This window comes from Pan paniscus, chromosome 20, assembly GCF_029289425.2.
Source record: "Pan paniscus chromosome 20, NHGRI_mPanPan1-v2.0_pri, whole genome shotgun sequence".
NCBI lineage: Eukaryota > Metazoa > Chordata > Mammalia > Primates > Hominidae > Pan > Pan paniscus.
This window is the reverse complement of record NC_073269.2, coordinates 11,321,643-11,341,942: the sequence shown is the minus strand read 5'-3', so window position 1 is coordinate 11,341,942 and position 20,300 is coordinate 11,321,643. Positions and strand designations below refer to the sequence as shown.

The window sequence follows — 20,300 nt, the reverse complement described above, 5'->3', positions numbered from 1 at the left end:
CAGGCATGAGCCACTGCACCTGGCCGGTGATCTTACAAATGGGAAAATTTGTTGGAGAGGGGTCTGGAACAGACCCTTGTGTTCTCATGGGGAGCGTGGCCCTGCCAATACCTTGATTTCAGGCTTCAAGCCTCCAGAACTGTGAAACAACAAGTCTCTGTTGTTCTAAGCCACCCAGCATGCAGTAGCTTATTACGGTGACCCCTGAAAATTAATACATGCCCCTCATTTAAAAAATCTGATAGACATCAGCACAAAACCTCTGTGGAGGAATATAATTTCAAGCATTCCCAAGACTTAGATCAGTCAAGTAAACATTACAAATGAAGCCAGGCACAGAAAGACACATTTCACATGTTCTCAGTTCTTTGTGGGAGCTAAACATTTAAAACAGGTGAACTCATGGAGCTAGAGAGTAGAACAGCAGTTACCAGAAGCTGGGAAGGATAGTGAAGGGGTGGGTGGGGAACAGGGAAGAGGGGATGGTTAATGGGTACAAAAAAATAGAAAGAATGAATAAGATCTAGTATTTGTTAGCAAAACAGGGTGACTATAGTTAATAATAATTGCATTGTAGATTTAAAAATAACCAGGAGAGGCTGGACACAGTGGCTCATGCCTGTAATCCCAGCACTTTGGGAGGTCGAGGCGGGTGGGACACCTGAGGTCATGAATTCGAGACCAGCCTGGAAAACATGGCGAAATCCCGTCTCTACTAAAAATACAAAAAATTAGCCGGGCGTGGTGGCGCACACCTGTAATCCCAGCTACTCGGGAGGCCGAGGCAGGAGAATCGCTTGAACCCAGGAGGCAGAGACTGCAATGAGCTGAGATCATGCCATTGCACTGCAGCCTGGGTGACAGAGCAAGACTCTGTCTCAAAATAAAAATAAAAATAAACCAAACAACAAAACAAAACAAAAACCAGAAGAACATAATTGGATTGTGTGTAACACAAAGGACAAATGCTTGAGGGGACGGATACCTCGTTGACTCTGATGTGATTATTATGTATTCTGTGCCTGTATGAAAATATTTCATATACCCCATAAATATATACACTTAATTTGTGCCCACAAAAATTAAAAATAAAAAAAATTTAATCCTCGAAAAATATGACAAAAGACATAAGGGAATGAGCCACCATGAGTGAGAGTCAGAAGAATCATCATCTGGCAGGGCTGTCAAGTCTGGATGGAGGTTGGGAGGCAGAGATGGGTGTTTAACATTCCCTGGCCTCCCTTTGCCTCAATCCACCATTTCCCTCTGTCATCTCACTCCTTCCCCCACAATTCCTCCTAATTTCTTTTTACTTTTTCTTTCATTCAACATCTGTGCCTAGGAGATGACATAGGATTTAAAAAAGATTTATTTAGGCAGATAGTGAGGGTAAGGAAGTCCTCAGTAAGGTTTTCCTTTTAATGAAAAGCAGCTCCCAAATCATTTTCTTTTCTAATGGAGAGCAGCCGGTAGAATCGAGCTATAGACATAGAAAGGCAAGCTAGAAGCTTGCATGGGTGAATGCTGGCAGTTGTGCCAATAGGAAAGCGGTTACCTGGGGAATAGGCATGTTCAAAATGGCAGCTCTGGCTGGGCGCAGAGACTCACGCTTGAAATCCCAGCACTTTGGGAGGCTGAGGCAGGTGGATTAACTGAAGTTAGGAGCCTGGTCAACGTGGTGAAACCCCATCTCTACTAAAAGTACAAAAATTAGCTGGTCATAGTGGCATATGCCTGTAATCCCAGCACTTGGGGAGGCCGAGGCAGGCAAACTACCTGAGGTCAGGAGTTTGAGACCAGCTTGGCCAACGTGGTGAAAACCCATCTCTATTAAAAATACAAAATTGCCGGGTGTGGTGGTGCGTGCCTGTAATCCCAGCTATTCGGGAGGCTGAGGCAGAATAATTGCTTGAACCCAGGAGGCAGAGGTTGCAGTGAGCCGAGATTGCACCACTGCACTCCAGCGTGGGTGACAGAGTGAGACTCCGTCTAAAAAAATAGAAAAAGAAAATGGCAGCTCCGTCTTCCCTTTTCTTTGTAAACCATGTAGACAGTAAGGAGAAGACAACATGGTGCCAGCCAAGCAAAGACCCCATTTGCATAATAAAAGATCAGGGTGGGTGGCCAGCTTCCTCGCGCTCTACGTAAATGTCACACTGGGTCCAACCAATCTCTGGGCCCTATGTAAATCAGACACCGCCCCCCCAAGACAGTCTAAAATCTGTTGCACTTTGCTGCGGGCCAGAAGTCCCACTCAGGAGGCCCTCTCTCTTGCAAGACACAGAGAGCTAGTCTCCTTTCTCTTTCTTTTGCCTATTAAACCTCTGCTCTTAAACTCACTCCTTGTGTGTGTCTGTGTCCTTCATTTCCTTAGCACGAGGCAACGAACCTCAGGTATTATTACCCCCAGACAATGACACTGCTTCAGAGAGACTCATGGACCTGTGCACAAGACGGATATAATTATGGTCCCTCCCAGGGGTATTTGCCTTTCAGAAGGAAAAACAAAATTCCCAAGTCAAAGAAATTACTCTCTAACTTCGAAATCTCAAGAATGAAGGATTGGAAAGGAGAACTTTTTTTTTTTTTTTTGAGATGGAGTTTTGCTCTTGTTGCCTAGGCTGGAGTGCAATGGCGCAATCTCGGCTCACCGCAACCTCTGCCTCCCTGGTTCAAGCAATTCTCCTCTCCTGCCTCAGCCTCCTGAGTAGCTGGGATTACAGGCATGTGCCAACACACCCAGCTAATTTTGTATTTTTAGTAGAGATGGGGTTTCTCCATGTTGGTCAGGCTGGTCTTGAACTCCTGACCTCAAGTGATCCTGGGCCTCTCAAAGTGCTGGGATAACAGGCATGAGCCACCGCAACCTGGCCGATAACTTTTTTTTTTTTTTTTTGAGACGGAGTTTCACTCTGTCGCCCAGGCTGGAGTACAGTGGCATGAATTTGGCTCACTGCAACCTCCATGTCTCCTGGGTTCAAGCGATTCTCCTGCCTCAGCCTCCTGAGTAGCTGGGATTACAAGTGCTCACCACCACACCCAGCTAATTTTTTGTATTTTTAGCAAAGATGGGGTTTCGCCAAGTTGGCCAGACAGTTCTCGAACTCCTGACCTCAGGTGATCCACCCGCCTCAGCCTCCCAAAGTGCTGGGATTACAGGCGTGAGCCACCACGCCCGGCCTGGAAAGGAGAACTTTTGATGGGAATAAGTGACCCTCTCAGCTGCACACGTCCCTGGAAATTCCAGATCTCGCAGGTCTCCTTGCTCCTCCTTCAGAACACACTTCGCCAGGCTGTTGTAGTATTTGCTTACCACTATAACTGTGCAAACTGGCCCCAAGAAACTCCAGATGAACCCTGTCTCTGTATTCAGCCAGCAGCTATGGAGAGAAATAGGAGGAGTCAGCGCTTGTCTCAGAGTCCTGACCTTACAGTTAACCCTGTCCCAACAAATGCCCTAGTGGAGGAGAACACTGGGAGGTGAGACTCAGACGATGCTCAGGATGGTCCCGGTTGTAGTTCAGTTCCCTTTAGATCACCGTGCTCCCTCTTTTAGACCTTCTTCCTGGGCAAATGTACCTGAAATGCTTACCTAGTGCCCAAGGTTGAGCTCATTTCCCAATTCACAACTTTGTAATCCTGTTTCCCTCTATGCAGAACTCTCCACTGGTACACCTTATCATTCAAATCTCAGCTCAGGCCGGGCGTGGGGGCTCACGCCTGTAATCCCAGCTACTTGGGAGGCTGAGATAGGAGAATCGCTTGAACCCGGGAGGTGGAGGTTGCAGTGAGCTGAGATCACGCCACTGCACTCCAGCCTGGGCGACAAGAGCAAAACTCTGTCTCAAGATAAATAAATAACAAATAAATAAATAAATAAATCTCAGCTCAAATGTCACCTCCTCTGAGAAGCCACTCCTGACTATTCTTAGATAGGGCAACCTGTCTCTGCTCCTGGTATCCATCTAGCAGAGCTCACTGCATTTTTAAAACAGCAGCTATCACTATCATAAGTTACCTTGTTTAATTGCTTGTGTAACTGCAAACTGTCTTCCACTACTGGACTATGAGTTTCATGAGAATTTGGGCCTTAGGTGTTTGTTCATCTCTGAATACTCAGCACTCAGAGCAAAGCCTAGCATGGACAAGATATTTCATAAAATTGTTTATTTGAAGAAAGGAAGGAAGGAAGGAAGGAAAGAAGGAAAGAAGGGAGGGAGGAAGGGAAAGAAGGGAAGGAAGGGAGGAAGAGAGGGAGGGAGGGAAGGCAAGGAAGGCAAGGAAGGAAGGAAGGGAGGGAGGGAGGAAGGAAGGAGGGAGGGAAGAGGGGAGGGAGGAAGAAGGGAGGAGGGAGGGAGGGAGGGAGAGTGGGAGGGAGGAAGAATGGATTGGCTCCTTTTATTATGTCTCTAGTGTACATTACCTGCTTTTACGACACAACAACCATTCCGTCATGTTCAATAACAGCACCCCAATATTCCCCCCCCTTTTTTTTTGAGATGAAGTCTCGCTCTTGTCCCCCAGGCTGGAGTGCAATGATGCCATCTCATCTCACTGCAACCTCCGCCTCCCGGGTTCAAGTGATTCTTCTGCTTCGGCCTCCCGAGTAGCTGGGATCACAGGTGCACACCACCATGCAGAAGTATTCCTTTCCCACTTTCACCCCCACCACCCCCCATGTCATACACGCAAGAAAAGGAAAATAATCAAGTTAGGTAAACCAGATGTTCTCTTCCTGGAACATAAACCTCAAATAGTAGTGATCCTGGATTTGTGCAGTGCACAACCCATGCTGCTGTACATGGTGGTCCTGAAACCAACAGTACATAATAGAAGAGCTCGATAAATGGTAGCCACAACTACTGCTACTGTTGTCACTCTTCTTGTTGCTCATGTCATTATCACCATAAGCCCTGGCAGCAGGGTCTTCAGGAAGAGAGAGGATGTCACTCACCGATTATGCATTCCATAGCCCTGTGGCTGCACACTGGCAGAGATCACCACCACCAGCATCGGCAGCCCATAACCAAAGGCACAGATGTGCAGCATCTTGATGTTGCGAGAGCTGAAGTAATTCACCACCTTCAGGTTTCTGACCATCAAGAACAGTATCACAGCCTCCACCAGCATCCAGAAGAAGCAGGCAAGGAAAAGGTAGTGCAGGAAGCCCGCGATGATGGCGCAGCCCGTCTGGAGGGGAGAAGCATGCGCGTCAGAATCCTCCACCCCAGAGAGAAATCGAAAAGAAGAAAGGAAGAGAGAGACTCCTCGGCTGGAAATTCCCCAAACCTAGCTCACTCATTCATCTCACAAACATTTATAGAGAGGTGCAGTGGTTCTTGACCACAGGGAGCAGCACTTCTTGGTAAGGAGACCCACGGTCCTAGTTTGTCTGGAACTGAGATTTCCCAAGACGCATGACTTTCAGTTCTAAAACAGGAAGAGTTTTAGGAAAACTGATTGTCGATCACCGTACTTTAGGGAATGGTTGAAAATAGGTGGGTTCAGCAAACTAGACCCCATAGGCTGGCTGCCTGCCTTGTAAATAAAGTTTTATTGGCTGGGCGTGGTGGCTCATGCTTGTAATCCCAGCACTTTGGAAGGCTGAGGCAGGCAGATCGCTCAAGCCCAGGAGTTTGAGACCAGACTGGGCAACATGATGAAACACCCCTCTCTATACAAAAATACAAAAATTAGCCAGACATGGTGGCACAGGCCTGTGGTCCCAGGTACTTGGGAGGCAAAGGTGGGAGGATCGCTTGAGCCTGGGAGGCTATAAGGAGCTGTGATTCGGCCACTGCACTCTAGCCTGGGTGACATAGCAAGACCCTGTCTCAAAAAAACAAAAAAAATAAAAAATTTTAAAAAAGAAAGAAAAAAGAAAAGAAAAATAAAGGGAAGTAGAGATTCTAAACTGTAGCATTATCGACATTTGTAACATTATTGCAGGGTCATTCTCTGCCATGGAGGGCTGTCTTGGACACGACAAGATACTCAGCAGCATCCCTAACCTTTACCCACCAGAGAGCAGTAGCACGCTGCTCCAGTTGTGACAAGCAAAAATGTCTCCAGACATTGCCAAGTCTCCCCTGGGGACAAAAAGCACCCAGGGAGAGAACCTCTGGTTTAGAAAGTAACAGGAGGGGCCGTGCGTGGTGGCTGAAGCCTATAATCCCAGCACTTTGGGAGACCAAGGCGGGTGGATCACCTGAGGTCAGGAGTTCAGGACTAGCCTGGCCAAAATGGTGAAACCCCGTCTCTACTAAAAATACAAAAAAATTAGCAGGGCATAGTGTCTCATGCCTGTATTTCCAGCTTCTCAGGAGGCTGAGGGAGGAGAATTGCTTGAACCAAGAGGCAGGGGTTGCAGTGAGCCAAGATCGTGCCATTGCACTCCAGCCTGGGCAACAAGAGCGAAACTCAGTATCAAAAACAAACAAACAAACAAACAAACAAAAACAAGTAATAGGAGGAACCACTACAATTCATAACATGATCAGGGACATAATTTTAAACTGAGAGCTGTCACAAGGAGTCAAGCAGGTAAGAAGCTGGGAAGTGAGTGTTATAGGCAGAGGGCACAGCATAGGCAAAGGCCCTGAGGTAGGAACAGGGATAGAGGGAGTTGGCTAGGAATGAGCTGAGGCAGGTGGGGAGAAGATGGGGCTTGGTGGGGACACAGCCCGAGCGATGTAGACCTTGTTGTCCGTCTTGTGTATACCGGCGAGGAAGAGAGTCTTCGCCGAGAGGAGACACACGCAGAGGTGCAGGTGGAGGTAGGTGTTGTGATTTCGGATGGAGCGACACAGCAGAAAGGTGGCGATGGCCAAGACGAGGCACACCAAGGAGATGATAATGCCCACATGGCTAATGATGTACAAGGAAAAGTCCATCTGTCAGGAAGGAATTCCAGAGTTGGCCTGAGAATGAGATCAAAATCCCCCCAGGCGGGAAGAAGAGTTATCTAAAACCCTGGCTCGGGCAAAATTAGCTTGGGGGAATTTTCTCCCTCTAACACTCAGAGTGAACTAGATACTGTCCTTCATTATCCTTTGCAATCCACTGGCATCCACCAGCACCTATTCCCAGTCCTGTCCTATGCGTTACTCCATGTATTACTGGGGCTTGATGTCCACAAACTACATCTCCCAGAATCCTTTGGAACTAAGGTCCTGGATGTAATTTAACTTCTCCAGTGAGATACATCTGTGAAGGTTTTGGAATGCAGAAGGGAGGCAAATATCAGCTTTTGGCAGACAGTAGTGAGCTTAATTCCACATTTCAACTGTCCAGTCCCCAATTTCATGGTGGAGTGGGGTGGCAAAATGACAGCAGCAATTTCTGACCTCTGAGTTACAGCTGCATTGGGGGATGACCTTGAAGCCAAAATTGAAGTGACAGCCCCCTGACTTCAACTCCTCCATCCCCTCCCAGAGATTTTTGTGAGCACCCAATTCCCTGTGTTAAATGCCTTTCTGCTTGAAATACCTGGGGTGGTTTTTGCTTCCTGTACTGAATCCCAACTGATAATGCAGACATTCAGGAATGCTTCAACTTCAGGAGTGGAACGTGACAAGCTAAGTCCTTCTTCTATGCCATTTATTCATAATTAATTTTAAAATTAATTTTAAATGTCTCTGAGTGGTTTCTGTGGGTTAAAGATAAGCCAGGCACCATCTTATGAGCACCTCTCTATGATATTGTCACAAAGTGGTTAAGAAAACTGACCATTGGCTGGGCGCAGTGGCTCATGCCTGTAATCCCAGCACTTTGGGAGGCTGGGGCGGGTGGATCACCTGAGCTCAGAAGCCTGAAACCAGCCTGGCCAACATGGCGAAACCCCATCTCTACTAAACAAACAAACAAAAAATATTAGCCAGGCATGGTGGTGGGCACCTGTAATCCCAGCTACACGGGAGGCTGAGGCAGGAGAATTGGTTGAACCTGGGAGGCAGAGGTTGCAGTGAGCTGAGATCACACCTCTGCACTCCAGCCTGGGCAACAAGAGTGAAACTCAGTCTAGAAAAAAGAAAAAGAAAGAAAGAAAACTGGCCAATTTCTAGTTGTGTGATTTTGGACAAGACACTTAACTGCTCTGTGCCCTCAGTTTCCTCATCTGTTGAAAAGAGAATATTAATGGTAATTGCCTTATAGAGTTGTTTTAGGATTAAATGAAAACATTTCAAGTACAACTGTGCCAGAAGCATACTATATAAATACTAGTTATCAGTAATTTTTTGTTATTGTTGTTCTCATTTTTGAGATGAGAGAGCTGGGCTCAGTGCAGAGAAGTTAAGTGACTTTTCCAAGAAAACACAGCTAGAAAGTGGTAGAGACAGGACTTGAAACTAAGTCAGTTTTGTTCTGGATCCAGTTGTCTTAAATCCTAAGCCACAGGGTCCTCGAAATGGCACTTACTTATGGCCTCCCTGGTAGGGAATTAAACCTTGGATCTACCATGATAGGAAAGGATACTTTCTTTCTTTCTTTTTGAGACGGAGTCTGGCTCTGTCACCCAGGCTGGAGTGCAGTGGCATGATCTCAGCTCACTGCAAGCTCTGCCTCCCGGGTTCACGCCATTCTCCCGCCTCAGCCTCCCGAGTAGCTGGGACTGCAGGTGCCCGCCACCACGCCCGGCTAATTTTTTGTATTTTTAGTAGAGATGGGGTTTCACCATGTTAGCCAGGATGGTCTCGATCTCCTGACCTCGTGATCTGCCCACCTCGGCCTCCCGAAGTCCTGGGATTACAGGCGTGAGCCACCGCGCCAGGTGAAAGGATACTTTCAGCAACACTAATGAGGATGTCCTTCCTCTCTTCCGAATCTACTCATTTACCAAGGCTTATTTCATATTGTTTCCTCCTGATCTATCATCGGCTCTCTTGGAAACACCTCAGAATTCTTTGTGTGTGTCTGTGTGTGTGTGTGTGACAGAGTCTCGCTCTGTTGCCAGGCTGGAATGCAGTGGTGGCATCTCGGCTCACTGCAACCTCTGCCTCCCAGGTTCAAGCGATTCTCCTGCCTCAGCCTCCCAAGTAGCTGGGACAACAGGCATGCACCACCATGCCCAGCTAATTTTTATATTCTTAGTAGAGACGGGGTTTCACCATGTTGGCCAGGATGGTCTCGATCTCTTGACCTCATGATCCGCCCGCCTCAGCCTCCCAAAGTGCTCAGATGACAGGCATGAGCCACCACACCCGGCCAACACCTCTGAATTCTTACAGCATTTCTTCTTGACCCATTTGCATGTGTTAGTGGAAAGAGACTTCCCCAGATTGGAATTCCACCTGCTCCAATTTCTAGCTTCAGGACTAGACGGGCCACTTTACCCATTCTGTGAAATGGGTCTAAAACCACTTAACTTAAAGAGCCCAGCACACTGTATGTGCTCATTAAGTAAGACCTGTGATTGCTCCAGTGCCTGGCCCTACTTAGGGTCATTATTTCTCATTGTATATTTGAGTTTCATGGCCTCCCAACCAGACTGTAAATTCTGCAGGGGCAAAGGCATGTCACCTACCCCTTCTGTCCCCATGACTCCATCCCACAACACCCAACCCCATGGGAGACACACAACAGATGTTTAATCAATATTTTCCCTTTGGATTTGGAGGCAGATACTCTGCCTCAGGGAACAAATCATCAGTACTGACCGTGAGCTCCCCAGACGCCATGATAACGGCAAGATTTGCCATCTGATTACAGCTGCAGACGGTATATGTCTCAGAAGCTTCCAGGATCACACAGCCAAAGGATGTCCATCTTCCACCCTTCACATCAGTGCTCCAGGAAACACAGATGGGCCTCTCAAACTTCTGCTTTGGCTAAAAAAAAAAACAAAAAAACAAAAAAACAAAGGTCTTCTGGGAATCCCCATCAAATGGATTAAATGTGACCATCCTCAAGAGTCACTGGGAACAAGAATACACAGGGTATGTTCTGAGGGAATGGGGAAAAATGCTGGTATTTCATTATGCAGTGAGGGCCAATCTGATAGGGCAGCTCACATTGCTGTTGCTAGAAGAAAACTCCTCCTTTCATCAAATCCATAATAAAGCCTTCTGCATAGTCACTCATTATTCACTTATTCATTGAATGTGTGGTTTGTGTGTGTGTGTGTGACAGAGTTTCACCCTGTTGCCCAGGCTGGAGTGCAGTGGTGCAGTCTCAGCTCGCTGCAACCTCTGCCTCCGGGGTTCAAGCGATTCTTCTGCCTCAGCCTCCCAAGTAGCTGGGATTACAGGTGCCCGCCACCATGCCTAGCTAATTTTTGTACTTTTAGTAGAGATGGGGTTTTACCATGTTGGCCAGACCAGTATTGAACTCCTGATGTCAAGTGATTCACCGCCTCGGGCCTCCCAAAGTTCTGGGATTACAGGTGTGTGTCACCATATCCAGCTAATTTTTGTATTTTTAGTAAAGATGGGGTTTCTCCATATTGGCCAGGCTGGTCTCGAACTCCTGACCTCAAGTGATCCTCCTGCATAGACCTCCCAAAGTGTTGGGATTACAGGCAAGAGCCACCACACCCAGCCTCATTCAACGTGTTTTTATTGAACACCTATTACATGCCTTGATCTGTGCTGTTTACGGGAGACATGAGTAAACAGTTCTTCCCCCAAAAGGAGATCATAGTGCAGTGGGAGAAAAAATCATAAAAACCGAGTAAGCAGAGAAATATTTTTAGTAACAGTTTAAGAACAACATGCTTTAAGAATGTATCCTAGAAGGGTGGGCACAGTGGCTCATGCCTGTAATCCCAGCACTTTAGGAGGCTGAGGCGGGTGGATCACCTAAGGTCAGGAGTTCCAGACCAACCTGAGCAACACGGTGAAACTCCGTCTCTACTAAATACAAAAAAGTTAGCTGGGCATGTGGTGGGCACCTGTAATCCCAGCTACTCGGGAGAATGGCTTCAACCGGGGAGGTGGGGGTTGCAGTGAGCCAAGATTGCACCATTGAACTCCAGCCTGGGCAACAAGAGTGAAACTCCATCTCAAAAAAAAAGCGGGCATGGTGGTTCATGCCTGTAATCCCAGCACTTTGGGAGGCCGAAGCAGGCGGATCATGAGGTCAGGAGATCGAGACCATCCTGGCTAACATGGTGAAACCCCGTCTGCACTAAAAATACAAAAAATTAGCCGGTCGTGGTGGCGGGCGCCTGTAATCCCAGCTACTCGGGAGGCTGAGGCAGGAGACTGGCGTGAACCTGGGAGGTGGAGCTTGCAATGAGTTGAAATTGTGCCACTGCACTCCAGCCTGGGCGACAGAGTGAGACTCCGTCTAAAAAAAAAAAAAAAAAAAAAGAAGCAACCACCACATAGCAGGATCCAGGATCCAATCAGATCAAGACCTGGCAACGCCCCGTGGCCAGATCCAATCAGATCACACCTCCCTGCATCACTTCATTGTAAGATCAATCAGATCGCAGTTCATTGCCCGCCGACTATAAAACCTGCCCCAGCCTCCCAGGGTGGGAAGACAGATTTGAGCCAGACTCTTGTCTCCTTGCTTGGCAGCCTTGCAATAAACTTCTCTCTCTACAAAAACCCGGTGCTTCAGTGTTTGGCTTTCTGTTGCACATGGGCAAATGGACCTAGTTCTGTTTGGTGACAGTGGGAGACCTCATTCCTCTAGAGGTAGCTTCTCTTAATTGGCTTGAATTGCTAGAAATTGTGGAAGCTTACCGGCCTCAATAGCTTCCCGTTAAAAATGAGAGTTAAGGCAATCGAGAGACGAGGAGTTCCCAACAGGTAGACAGGAATTTCAGTAGAGACCTCTTCACAAACCTGAATGTTCTCCAGAGTGTAGATGACTGGATCTGAGAAGCCGTCTTTCTTCTCTCCAGTCATTATGCCCCCAACGACTCGAGAATTCATCTTCAGCTTGATCTCAGAGGTGGTCAAGGGAGCCTGGTGGTCTTGGAAGAAGCGTTCATTTAAAACCGATTCCATGCCCACAAAGGAGACAAAAGCCACACCAGTGGTCTCTGCAGGTTTCCCCAAATGAAAAAAAGGAGGGAATCGTTTGCTCAATTGTTATTATAGAAGACCCAAAACACACACACACACACACACACACACACACACACACAGAGGGAGGGAGGGGGAGAGAGAGAGAGAGAGTCATGCACCTCACCGTGCTGCTCTGAGATTAAAATAACCAGCGGGCTTCTAGAACCATTAAAAAAAAAAAACCTCTGGCCGGGCATGGTGGCTCACGCCTATAATCCCAGCACTTTGGGAGGCCAAGGCGGGTGGATCACGAGGTCAGGAGATCGAGACCATCCTGGCCAACATGGTGAAACCCCGTCTTACTAAAATACAAAAAATTAGCCGGGCATGGTGATGCGCGCCTGTAGCTCCAGCCACTTGGGAGGCTGAGGCAGGGGAATCGCTTGAACCCGGGAGGCGGAGATTGCAGTGAGCCGAGATCGCACCACTGCTATCCAGCCTAGTGACAGAGCAAGACTCCGTTTCAAAACAAAACAAAACAAAAACTTCCACAGCTGGGCAGAGTGGCTCACGCCTGTAATCCCAGCACTTTGGGAGGCCAAGGCAAGCAGATCACTTGAGGTCAGGAGTTCGAGGCCAGCCTGGCCAACATGGTGAAATCCTGTCTATACTGAAAATAAAAAAACTAGCCAGGCGTGGTGGCAGGTGCCTGTAGTCCCAGCTACTCGGGAGGCCAAGGTACGACAATCGCTTGAACCCGGGAGGCGGAGGTTGCAATGAGCCAAGATCCCGCCACTGAACTCCAGTCTGGGTGACAAAAAACGAAAACAAAACAAAACAGACCTCCCAGTGCTCTTACCTGGAGAAGTCTTGGCTACATTTAAAAATAAATTTGAACTGTGTTTTTAAGGGACAATGCAACTCAGTGGGAAATAAGTTCTCCCACATCTATGGTTATTCTGTTTCGTCTCTTTGGGGAGTGTCCCAAATATGGATGGTCTCCAGGGATACGTCCTATGCCACTTCCTGTCCCAACCAGACAGTACCATCCCTCAGGCTTCATCTGCCCCTTGGATGTCCCCCCAGACATCATAAATTGAGCAATTCCTCTCCCATCTTCTTCTTTTTTTTTTTGAGACAGAGTCTTGCTCTGTTGCCCAGGCTGGAGTGCAATGGCAGGTTCTCGGCTCACTGCAACGTCTGCCTTCCGGGTTCAAGCGATTCTCCTGCCTCAGCCTCCCGAGTAGCTGGGATTACAGGCACCCGAGACCACACCCAGCTAATTTTTTGTATTTTTAGTGGAGACGGGGTTTCACCATGTTGGCCAGGCTGGTCTTGAACTCTGGACCTCAGGTGATCTGTCCGCCTTGGCCTCCCAAAGTGCTGGGATTACAGGCGTGAGCCACCATGCCTGGCTCTCTCATCTTCTTTTATCTGCATCTCCTACTTCAATAACTGATATTACCTGATCTGGAACCTGGAGAGTCATCCTTGAATTCTTCTCCCCGCAAAACAGATTCCTCCTCCTTAATGTGCCTTGAACCTGTCTTCTCCCCACTTCTCCCTTCTAAATAGCCTTAGACCAAGCCTCACATCTCTCTCCCAGACCACTGGCTTCCTCACAAATGTCCTTGCCTTCCCCTAGCCTCACCTCTCCAATGGATTGCCCATATCACAGCCAGAGGATTTATTTCTAAAAAGACATCTATCTGGAAGACATAATCAGATCATCCTGCTGTATACAGAACTTTCCAAGGCTTTCTGTGCCCAACAGAGAAAGTCCAAATGTAATAAACTGGGATGCAACACCCTCAATTCTTTTTTTTTTTTTGAGATGGAGTCTCATTCTGTCACCCAGGCTGGAGTGCAGTGGCGCGATCTCAGCTCACTGCAGCCTCCGCCTCCCGGGTTCAAGCAATTCTCCTGCCTCAGCCTCCTGAGTAGCTGGGATTACAGGCACCCGCCACCACACCAGGCTCATTTTTTATATTTTTAGTAGAGATGAGATTTCACCATATTGGTCAGGCTGGTCTCGAACTCCCAACCTCAGGTGATCCACCCACCTTGACCTCCCAAAGTGTTGGGATTACAGGTGTGAGCCACCACGCCCAGCGACCCTCAATTCTTTTCCCTCTCTCCCCCACATTCCTGATGCTCCAGCCCACTCTACTTTTAGTTCCATGACCATACCAAGCTTTTTTTCAACACAGAGCCATAGCTTATACTTCCTGTAACACACTCTCTCCTGCTTTCTCTACCTATTCCTCAGGACTTCGCTTAAATAGCTCTTCCATATTGCACACTGTGCTTTTACATTAAAGTATTAATCACAGCATTAATCATATGCATAGATCAGATCAGGGGCTGGAAAACTGTGGCCTATGGGCCAATCTGGTTGTCACCTACTTTTTTAAATAAAGTTTTATTGAAACATGCCCAGGCACATTCATATTCATATTGTCTATGGATGCTTTTGCACTATAATGGTAGTTAAATCATTGTGATAGAGGCTGTATTAATTGCAATGCTTAAAATAGTTACTAACGAGCCCTCTACAGAAAAAGTTTGCCATCCCTGACACAGATTAGCACTGTCCAACAGAAATATGGTATGAACCCCATACGTAATTTTAAATTTTCTAGTACACATTTTTTAAAAGTAAAAAAAAGATAAAATTAGTTTTAATAATATATTAACTCAATATAAGCCAAATATTATCATTTCAACATATAAATGTGATATTTTAAAATTTAAAGATATATTTTAAATATTGCATATTTTAAAATTTTAAATATTACATATTTTAAAATTTTAAATATTTTTTATTTTTAAATTATTTTAAATATAAAAAAAGATGAGTGAGACGTTTTAATCCTTCTTTTTGTGCAACAAAGCTTCGAAATACAGTGTTTATTTTAGGTTTACAGTACCTCTCAACCTGGCTTATACAAATTTCAACTACTCAACAGCAGAATGTGACCAGTACATATCATATAGGCCAGTGAAGGTCTCAGTACTCCAGTATTATAAGGTTATTTAATGTTTGACTTCCCTAGCACATGGAAAACTCTCTGAGAGCATGGACCATTTCTGCCCTCATTGGTTCTCAACTATCTGGCACTGGTCTTGGCACCTGGAAAGGGATCGATAAATACTTATTGATGGAATACACCATAACCTGCATTCTCAGGAGAGGACCTGTACCTGTGGATTCAGATTCCTCAATTGTGGAACACCCGATCTTCATCTTATCCCCCTTGGCTACCAAGTTCAAGGTCACATTCTCTTCACTGCATTCTTTGTTGATAACTTTGCTCTCAATGTCTACAAAGAGAAAGGGAGAGTTCATATGAGGTCACCCAGAAGTCAGTCCTGAATTTGGTTTCTGTCCAAAAAAAGGTACACCTCCATCATGGCGAGCAAAGGAAAAGAACAGAAAGTTCAATTCATCATAGGAAAGATTTTGAGGCCCATGATGAATGATAGGGGGACCATAGCATCAAATAAATGAGTAACCCGGCTGGAGCCTTAGAAGTGAACTCTCATCTCCTAGGGGGTGCATCAGGGAAAGATGGGGTCAAAGTCAACAGTGATGGAAGGCAACAGTCATGATTTTCTCTCTAAGTTTTTTTTTGTTTGTTTGTTTTGTTTTTTTTTTTTTGAGATGGAGTCTCGCTCTGTCACTTAGGCTGGAGTGCAGTGGCACGATCTCGGCTCACTGCAAGCTCTGCCTCCCGGGTTCACGCCATTCTCCTGCCTCAGCCTTCCAAGTAGCTGGGATTGCAGGTGCCTACCACCACACCCAGCTAATTTTTTGTATTTTTAGTAGAGATGGGGTTTCACTGTGTTAGCCAGGATGGTCTCGATCTCCTGACCTCGTGATCCACCCGCCTCGGCCTCCCAAAGTGCTAGGATTACAGGTGTGAGCCACTGCCCCCGGCCTTATATAAGTTTTCTAAAACCAAAAGAAATAGTAAGGGATTGGGGCAAGCCTAGCATGGTACACAACAGCTCCGGTTCTGTAGTCAGATGGTGGTAACTGGGAGGTCCAGCTCTGCCACGCACTAGCTGCCTAAATTTGCGCATTGACTTAACCTCTCTGTGCCTCCAATTTCTCATCTCTATCATGACAAGCATTGCAGGACCTAACCCACTGGCCCTTCATGAAAATAAACTAGATAATGGAATAAGAAGTATCCTTGTAAAATATAAGCCAGATAATACCATACCTGTTCCCAAATTTTCCAATGTCCTTTCATCTTCAAATAAAATCTTGGCTGAGTACAGTGGTTCAGGCCTGTAATCCTAGTACTTTGGGAGGCCGAGCAGGAGGATCACTTGAGCTCAGAAGTTCAAGACCAGCGTGGGCAACACAGCAAGACCTCATTTCTACCAAAAATTTTAAAAACTAGACAAGCATGGTGGTGCACACCTATAGTTCCCAGCTACTCAGGAGGCTGAGGCAGGAGGATCGCTTGAGCCTGGGAGTGCAAAGCTGTAGTGAGCTATGATCACACCACTGCACTCCAGCCTAGGTGACAGAGTGAGACCCTGTCTTAAGAAAAAAAAAAAACCTTAACTCCCTACATTTATCTACATTTCCATCTCCCTTCCTTTCTCCTACTGCTCTCACCATCTTCAATGCCACTTCAGCCACACTGTGCACCTCATTGTTCCTTGAATTCTCCAGGTATTCCTGCACTTGCTCTTTCTGCAGATATTTACGTGGCTCTCTTCCCTGACATCCCTGCCCCAATGAGACTTACCCTGATCTTGCTATATAAAATAGCAACTCTCCCTGTAATCCCAACCCTCTCTAACCTCCCTAGCCTGCTGTACTTTTTCTCAATAGCACTACCTCTATTTGGTATACCAGATGTCTGTTTGTTTATTATCTGACTCAACTCACTAAAATATGAGATTCATGAGGCTAATTTTGTTCACTACTGGTTGGAGTCCACCAAATACTTTATTTCCACCTCTTGGCCGTCTGGGCATCCATTAGGTTGGAATTTCGTAGGTTTATGTGAATGATACTGGAACTACTACCAGGAGTGGGGTGCTAATGTAAAAGATCTACAGCAACCACTATTCCCAAGTAGTTATCTATCAAGTATGTATCAGTCAGGAAAGGATCAGTCTTGCAGCAGTAACAAACAACCCTAAGTCTTAGTGGATTAAAAAATAACAAGTGTTTACATCTCATTAATGCTTTGGGTCTATTGTAAATTGACTTGAGGCCATGTTCTATATTGTCTTTATTCTGGGACCCAGGCAGAAGGAGCAGCTGTGATCTGAAGCACTGTTATTCATATGGGCAGAGGGAAAGTTCTGGAAAGTCTCATACCTGCAACTACTCTATTCCCATATTTATTGGCCTGAGCTACTCCCCAAATCCCACCTAACCACACAGTAGCCAGGAAGTACAATTCTACCATGGGCCCAGCAGGGCAAACAGGAAGTACTTGAGCACAGCCTATGACTGTCATACCTTAGCCCAGCACATAGCAGCTAATCAGCAAATATTTGTAGAATAAATTAATGATATGGTCTTAGCACAGTGCCTGGCCTTTGCCAAGCACTCAGTGAATGGAAAATGTTGTTAATATGATTAGACTTGCTTTGCTGTGAATTCAAAGTTTTTAAACAGTTGGGGAAAGAATGGGTGGGAAACCCAGGGAATATCCCATTGCCAAAGTCAACTTTTAAAATCATCACCTAGGTGTAACCTTGCCACGAAGGGTGTCTCCTACCTAAGTATTCCGTCCGAACAGCCGGAGTGACATTTGCTGAGGGTTTCCAAAAAGATGCCAGTGTCATGCTTTCCACACTCTCCAGGAAGACTGTGGCCAGGGAGGACGTCTCTTCCTTGGTGAATTTAGTCCACGTGGATATTTGTTTAAGCACAGGGACAAAGCTCTCAGTTGTATTCTGCAAGGAAAGATGTGTTTGTTCATTCTCTCTCTCTCTCTCATTAATGAAATAACAGCTGTCCTTTTTCTGATTAAGAATAGGCTGGGAGTCCATCCAAAGGAGAATTAAAAGGGGCATCCACTCGGGCTCCTTTTTCTGATTCAAGAAGCCCCATTAGAAATACAAATTCAGGCCGGGTGCAGTGGCTCACACTTGTAAGCCCAGCACTTTGGGAGGCTGAGGCGGGTGGATCATGAGGTCAGCAGTTTGAGACCAGCCTGGCGAACATAGTGAAACCCTGTCTCTACTAAAAATACAAAAAAATTTAGCTGGGCATGGTGACACATGCCAGTAATCCTAGCTACTTGGGAGGCTGAGGCAGGAGAATCACTTGAACCCAGGAGGCAGAGCTTGCAGTGAGCTGAGATCGCACCACTGCACTCCAGCCTGGGCGACAGTGAGAGAGGCTGTCTGAAAAAAGAAAAAAAAAGAAATACAAATTGAAGTTCAGGAATTCAAGACCAGCCTGGACAACATAACGAGACCCCATCTGTACAAACAAATTTAAAAAGAGCAGGCACGGTGGTGCATGACGCTAGTCCCAGCGACTCAGGAGGCTGAAGTGGGAGGATCTCTTGAGCCCTGGAGTTCAAGGCTGCAGTGAGCTATGATCACTCCACTGCACTCCAGCTTGGGTGACAGAGTGAGATCTTGTCAAAAGAAAGCAAGAAAGCAAGCAAGAAAGACAAACTGATGTAACCTTTATGCAATGCAGTAAGTTTGTACCTATAGCCATGTAAATTGCATATACCCTTTGACTCAGCAATTCCCCTTCGTGGAATTAATCTTTCCAGAAATACTTAAAAGATGTGCAAGGATCCAGTCCAGTGATGTTCATCTCAGGATGGTTTGTGGAAAGCCTAAATGCCCTACAGACTGGGTCAATAAATGAAGATGAAATCAAATAATGAGATAGCCATACAGCTGTTAAAATGAATATTGCAGTATACCTATAGGCATTAATAAGCAAAAGGGTCTCTGAGCCACTGTTCACTAAAGCAAATTACAGAGTATCATGTATATAGTATTGCATTTGGTTTAGAAACAATTGGTTTAATTTAAAATTTTATATTATGGTATTTATGTTCTGGCATATAGAAATAAAAATAGCACACACTTATTATGAGCCAGGTATTGCTCTAAATGTCTTTTATATATTAACTTGTTTAATTTGTAGAAGATATCTATGAAGTAGGGGCTATTTATGATTATTTTGATTTTTGAAAGGAGAAACAAGGACTCATATCTAGCAGGTGGAATAACCACGATTTGAACCTTGGCAGTCTGGCAGCAGAGGCTGAATCATTAATCACTGTCCTAAACCTCTCATAGTAAGTGCTCAATAAAATGACTCCACTCTGTGTGCACGTGTGTGTGTGTGCTTATATATGTGGGTGTCTGTATATGTGTGTATGTGTTGGGTTGTGTACATGCGTGTGCATGTGTGTATATCTCTGTGTATGTCTATGTATGCCTATGTACGTATGTGTGTTTGTGCATATGTATGTATACGTGTGTGTATATATGTGTGTTTGTGTATGTGTGTACATTTGTATATGCCTGTATGTATATATGTGTGTATGTGTGTCATGAGTGTGTATATGTGTGTGGATGTGTATGTGTGTATCTGTGTGTTGATGTCTGTGTATGTCTGTATGTGTGTATGGGTATATGCATAGATGTGTGTATACATATGTGTATGTGTGTAAATGTGTGTGGGGTGTGTGTATGTGTGTAAATGTGTGTGGGGGTGTGTGTATGCATTTGTATGTGTATGTGTGCATGTGTGTATGTATGTGTTATGTGTTATATGTGTATATGCATATGTATATGTGTGTATGTGTGTACATATGTGTGTGCATGTGTGTGCATGTGTGGGAGGTGTATATGTGTGTGTACACGTGTGTATATGTGTATGTATTTGTATGTATGCGTATGTGTGTGCACGTGTGTGTATATGTGTGTGTTTATTTGTATGTGTATGTATGTATATTTGTGTATGTGTGTACATGCTTACAAGGTAAAAAGATAGGGGAAGATACTTCTCTACCTCTTAACACTGGATATGTTTGAGGAATAGGATTAAGGTAAGAAAAATAATAACAACAATAGTAATAGTAATATTCATATGATTCCCCTTATTATTGATTATTATCAATAAATGGACTATCACATGTGATAGTCCAACCCAAGCAAAAACAGTCTGACCTAAGCAAAAAAAAAAAAAAAAAAAAACTAAAAGGAATCCAGAACCTAATAAATGCAGGAAAATGCATTAAATGAATTAAATCCAGTCAGATGGTAGAGGAAATTAAACTGAAATTTGAGCAGCGATACAAGTTTCTATCTATCCAAATTAGATGATAAAAG

At 45.5% G+C, this 20,300-nt stretch overlaps 1 protein-coding gene across 1 annotated transcript in view; it reads right to left on the bottom strand.

Annotated features, from left to right (window-relative positions):
• Nucleotides 1-20,300, bottom strand: part of ADGRE1 (adhesion G protein-coupled receptor E1) — a 51,958-nt gene that overhangs the window by 8,875 nt on the left and 22,783 nt on the right. Inside the window, exons 11-17 of the mRNA XM_003819352.4 lie at nt 17,711-17,888; nt 15,162-15,281; nt 11,793-11,992; nt 9,657-9,827; nt 6,699-6,893; nt 4,955-5,190; nt 3,314-3,380 (exon numbers count right to left, since the gene is read on the bottom strand). Coding sequence (XP_003819400.4) covers nt 3,314-3,380; nt 4,955-5,190; nt 6,699-6,893; nt 9,657-9,827; nt 11,793-11,992; nt 15,162-15,281; nt 17,711-17,888 — 1,167 coding nt within the window. The remainder of the gene's footprint in view (nt 1-3,313; nt 3,381-4,954; nt 5,191-6,698; nt 6,894-9,656; nt 9,828-11,792; nt 11,993-15,161; nt 15,282-17,710; nt 17,889-20,300) is intronic.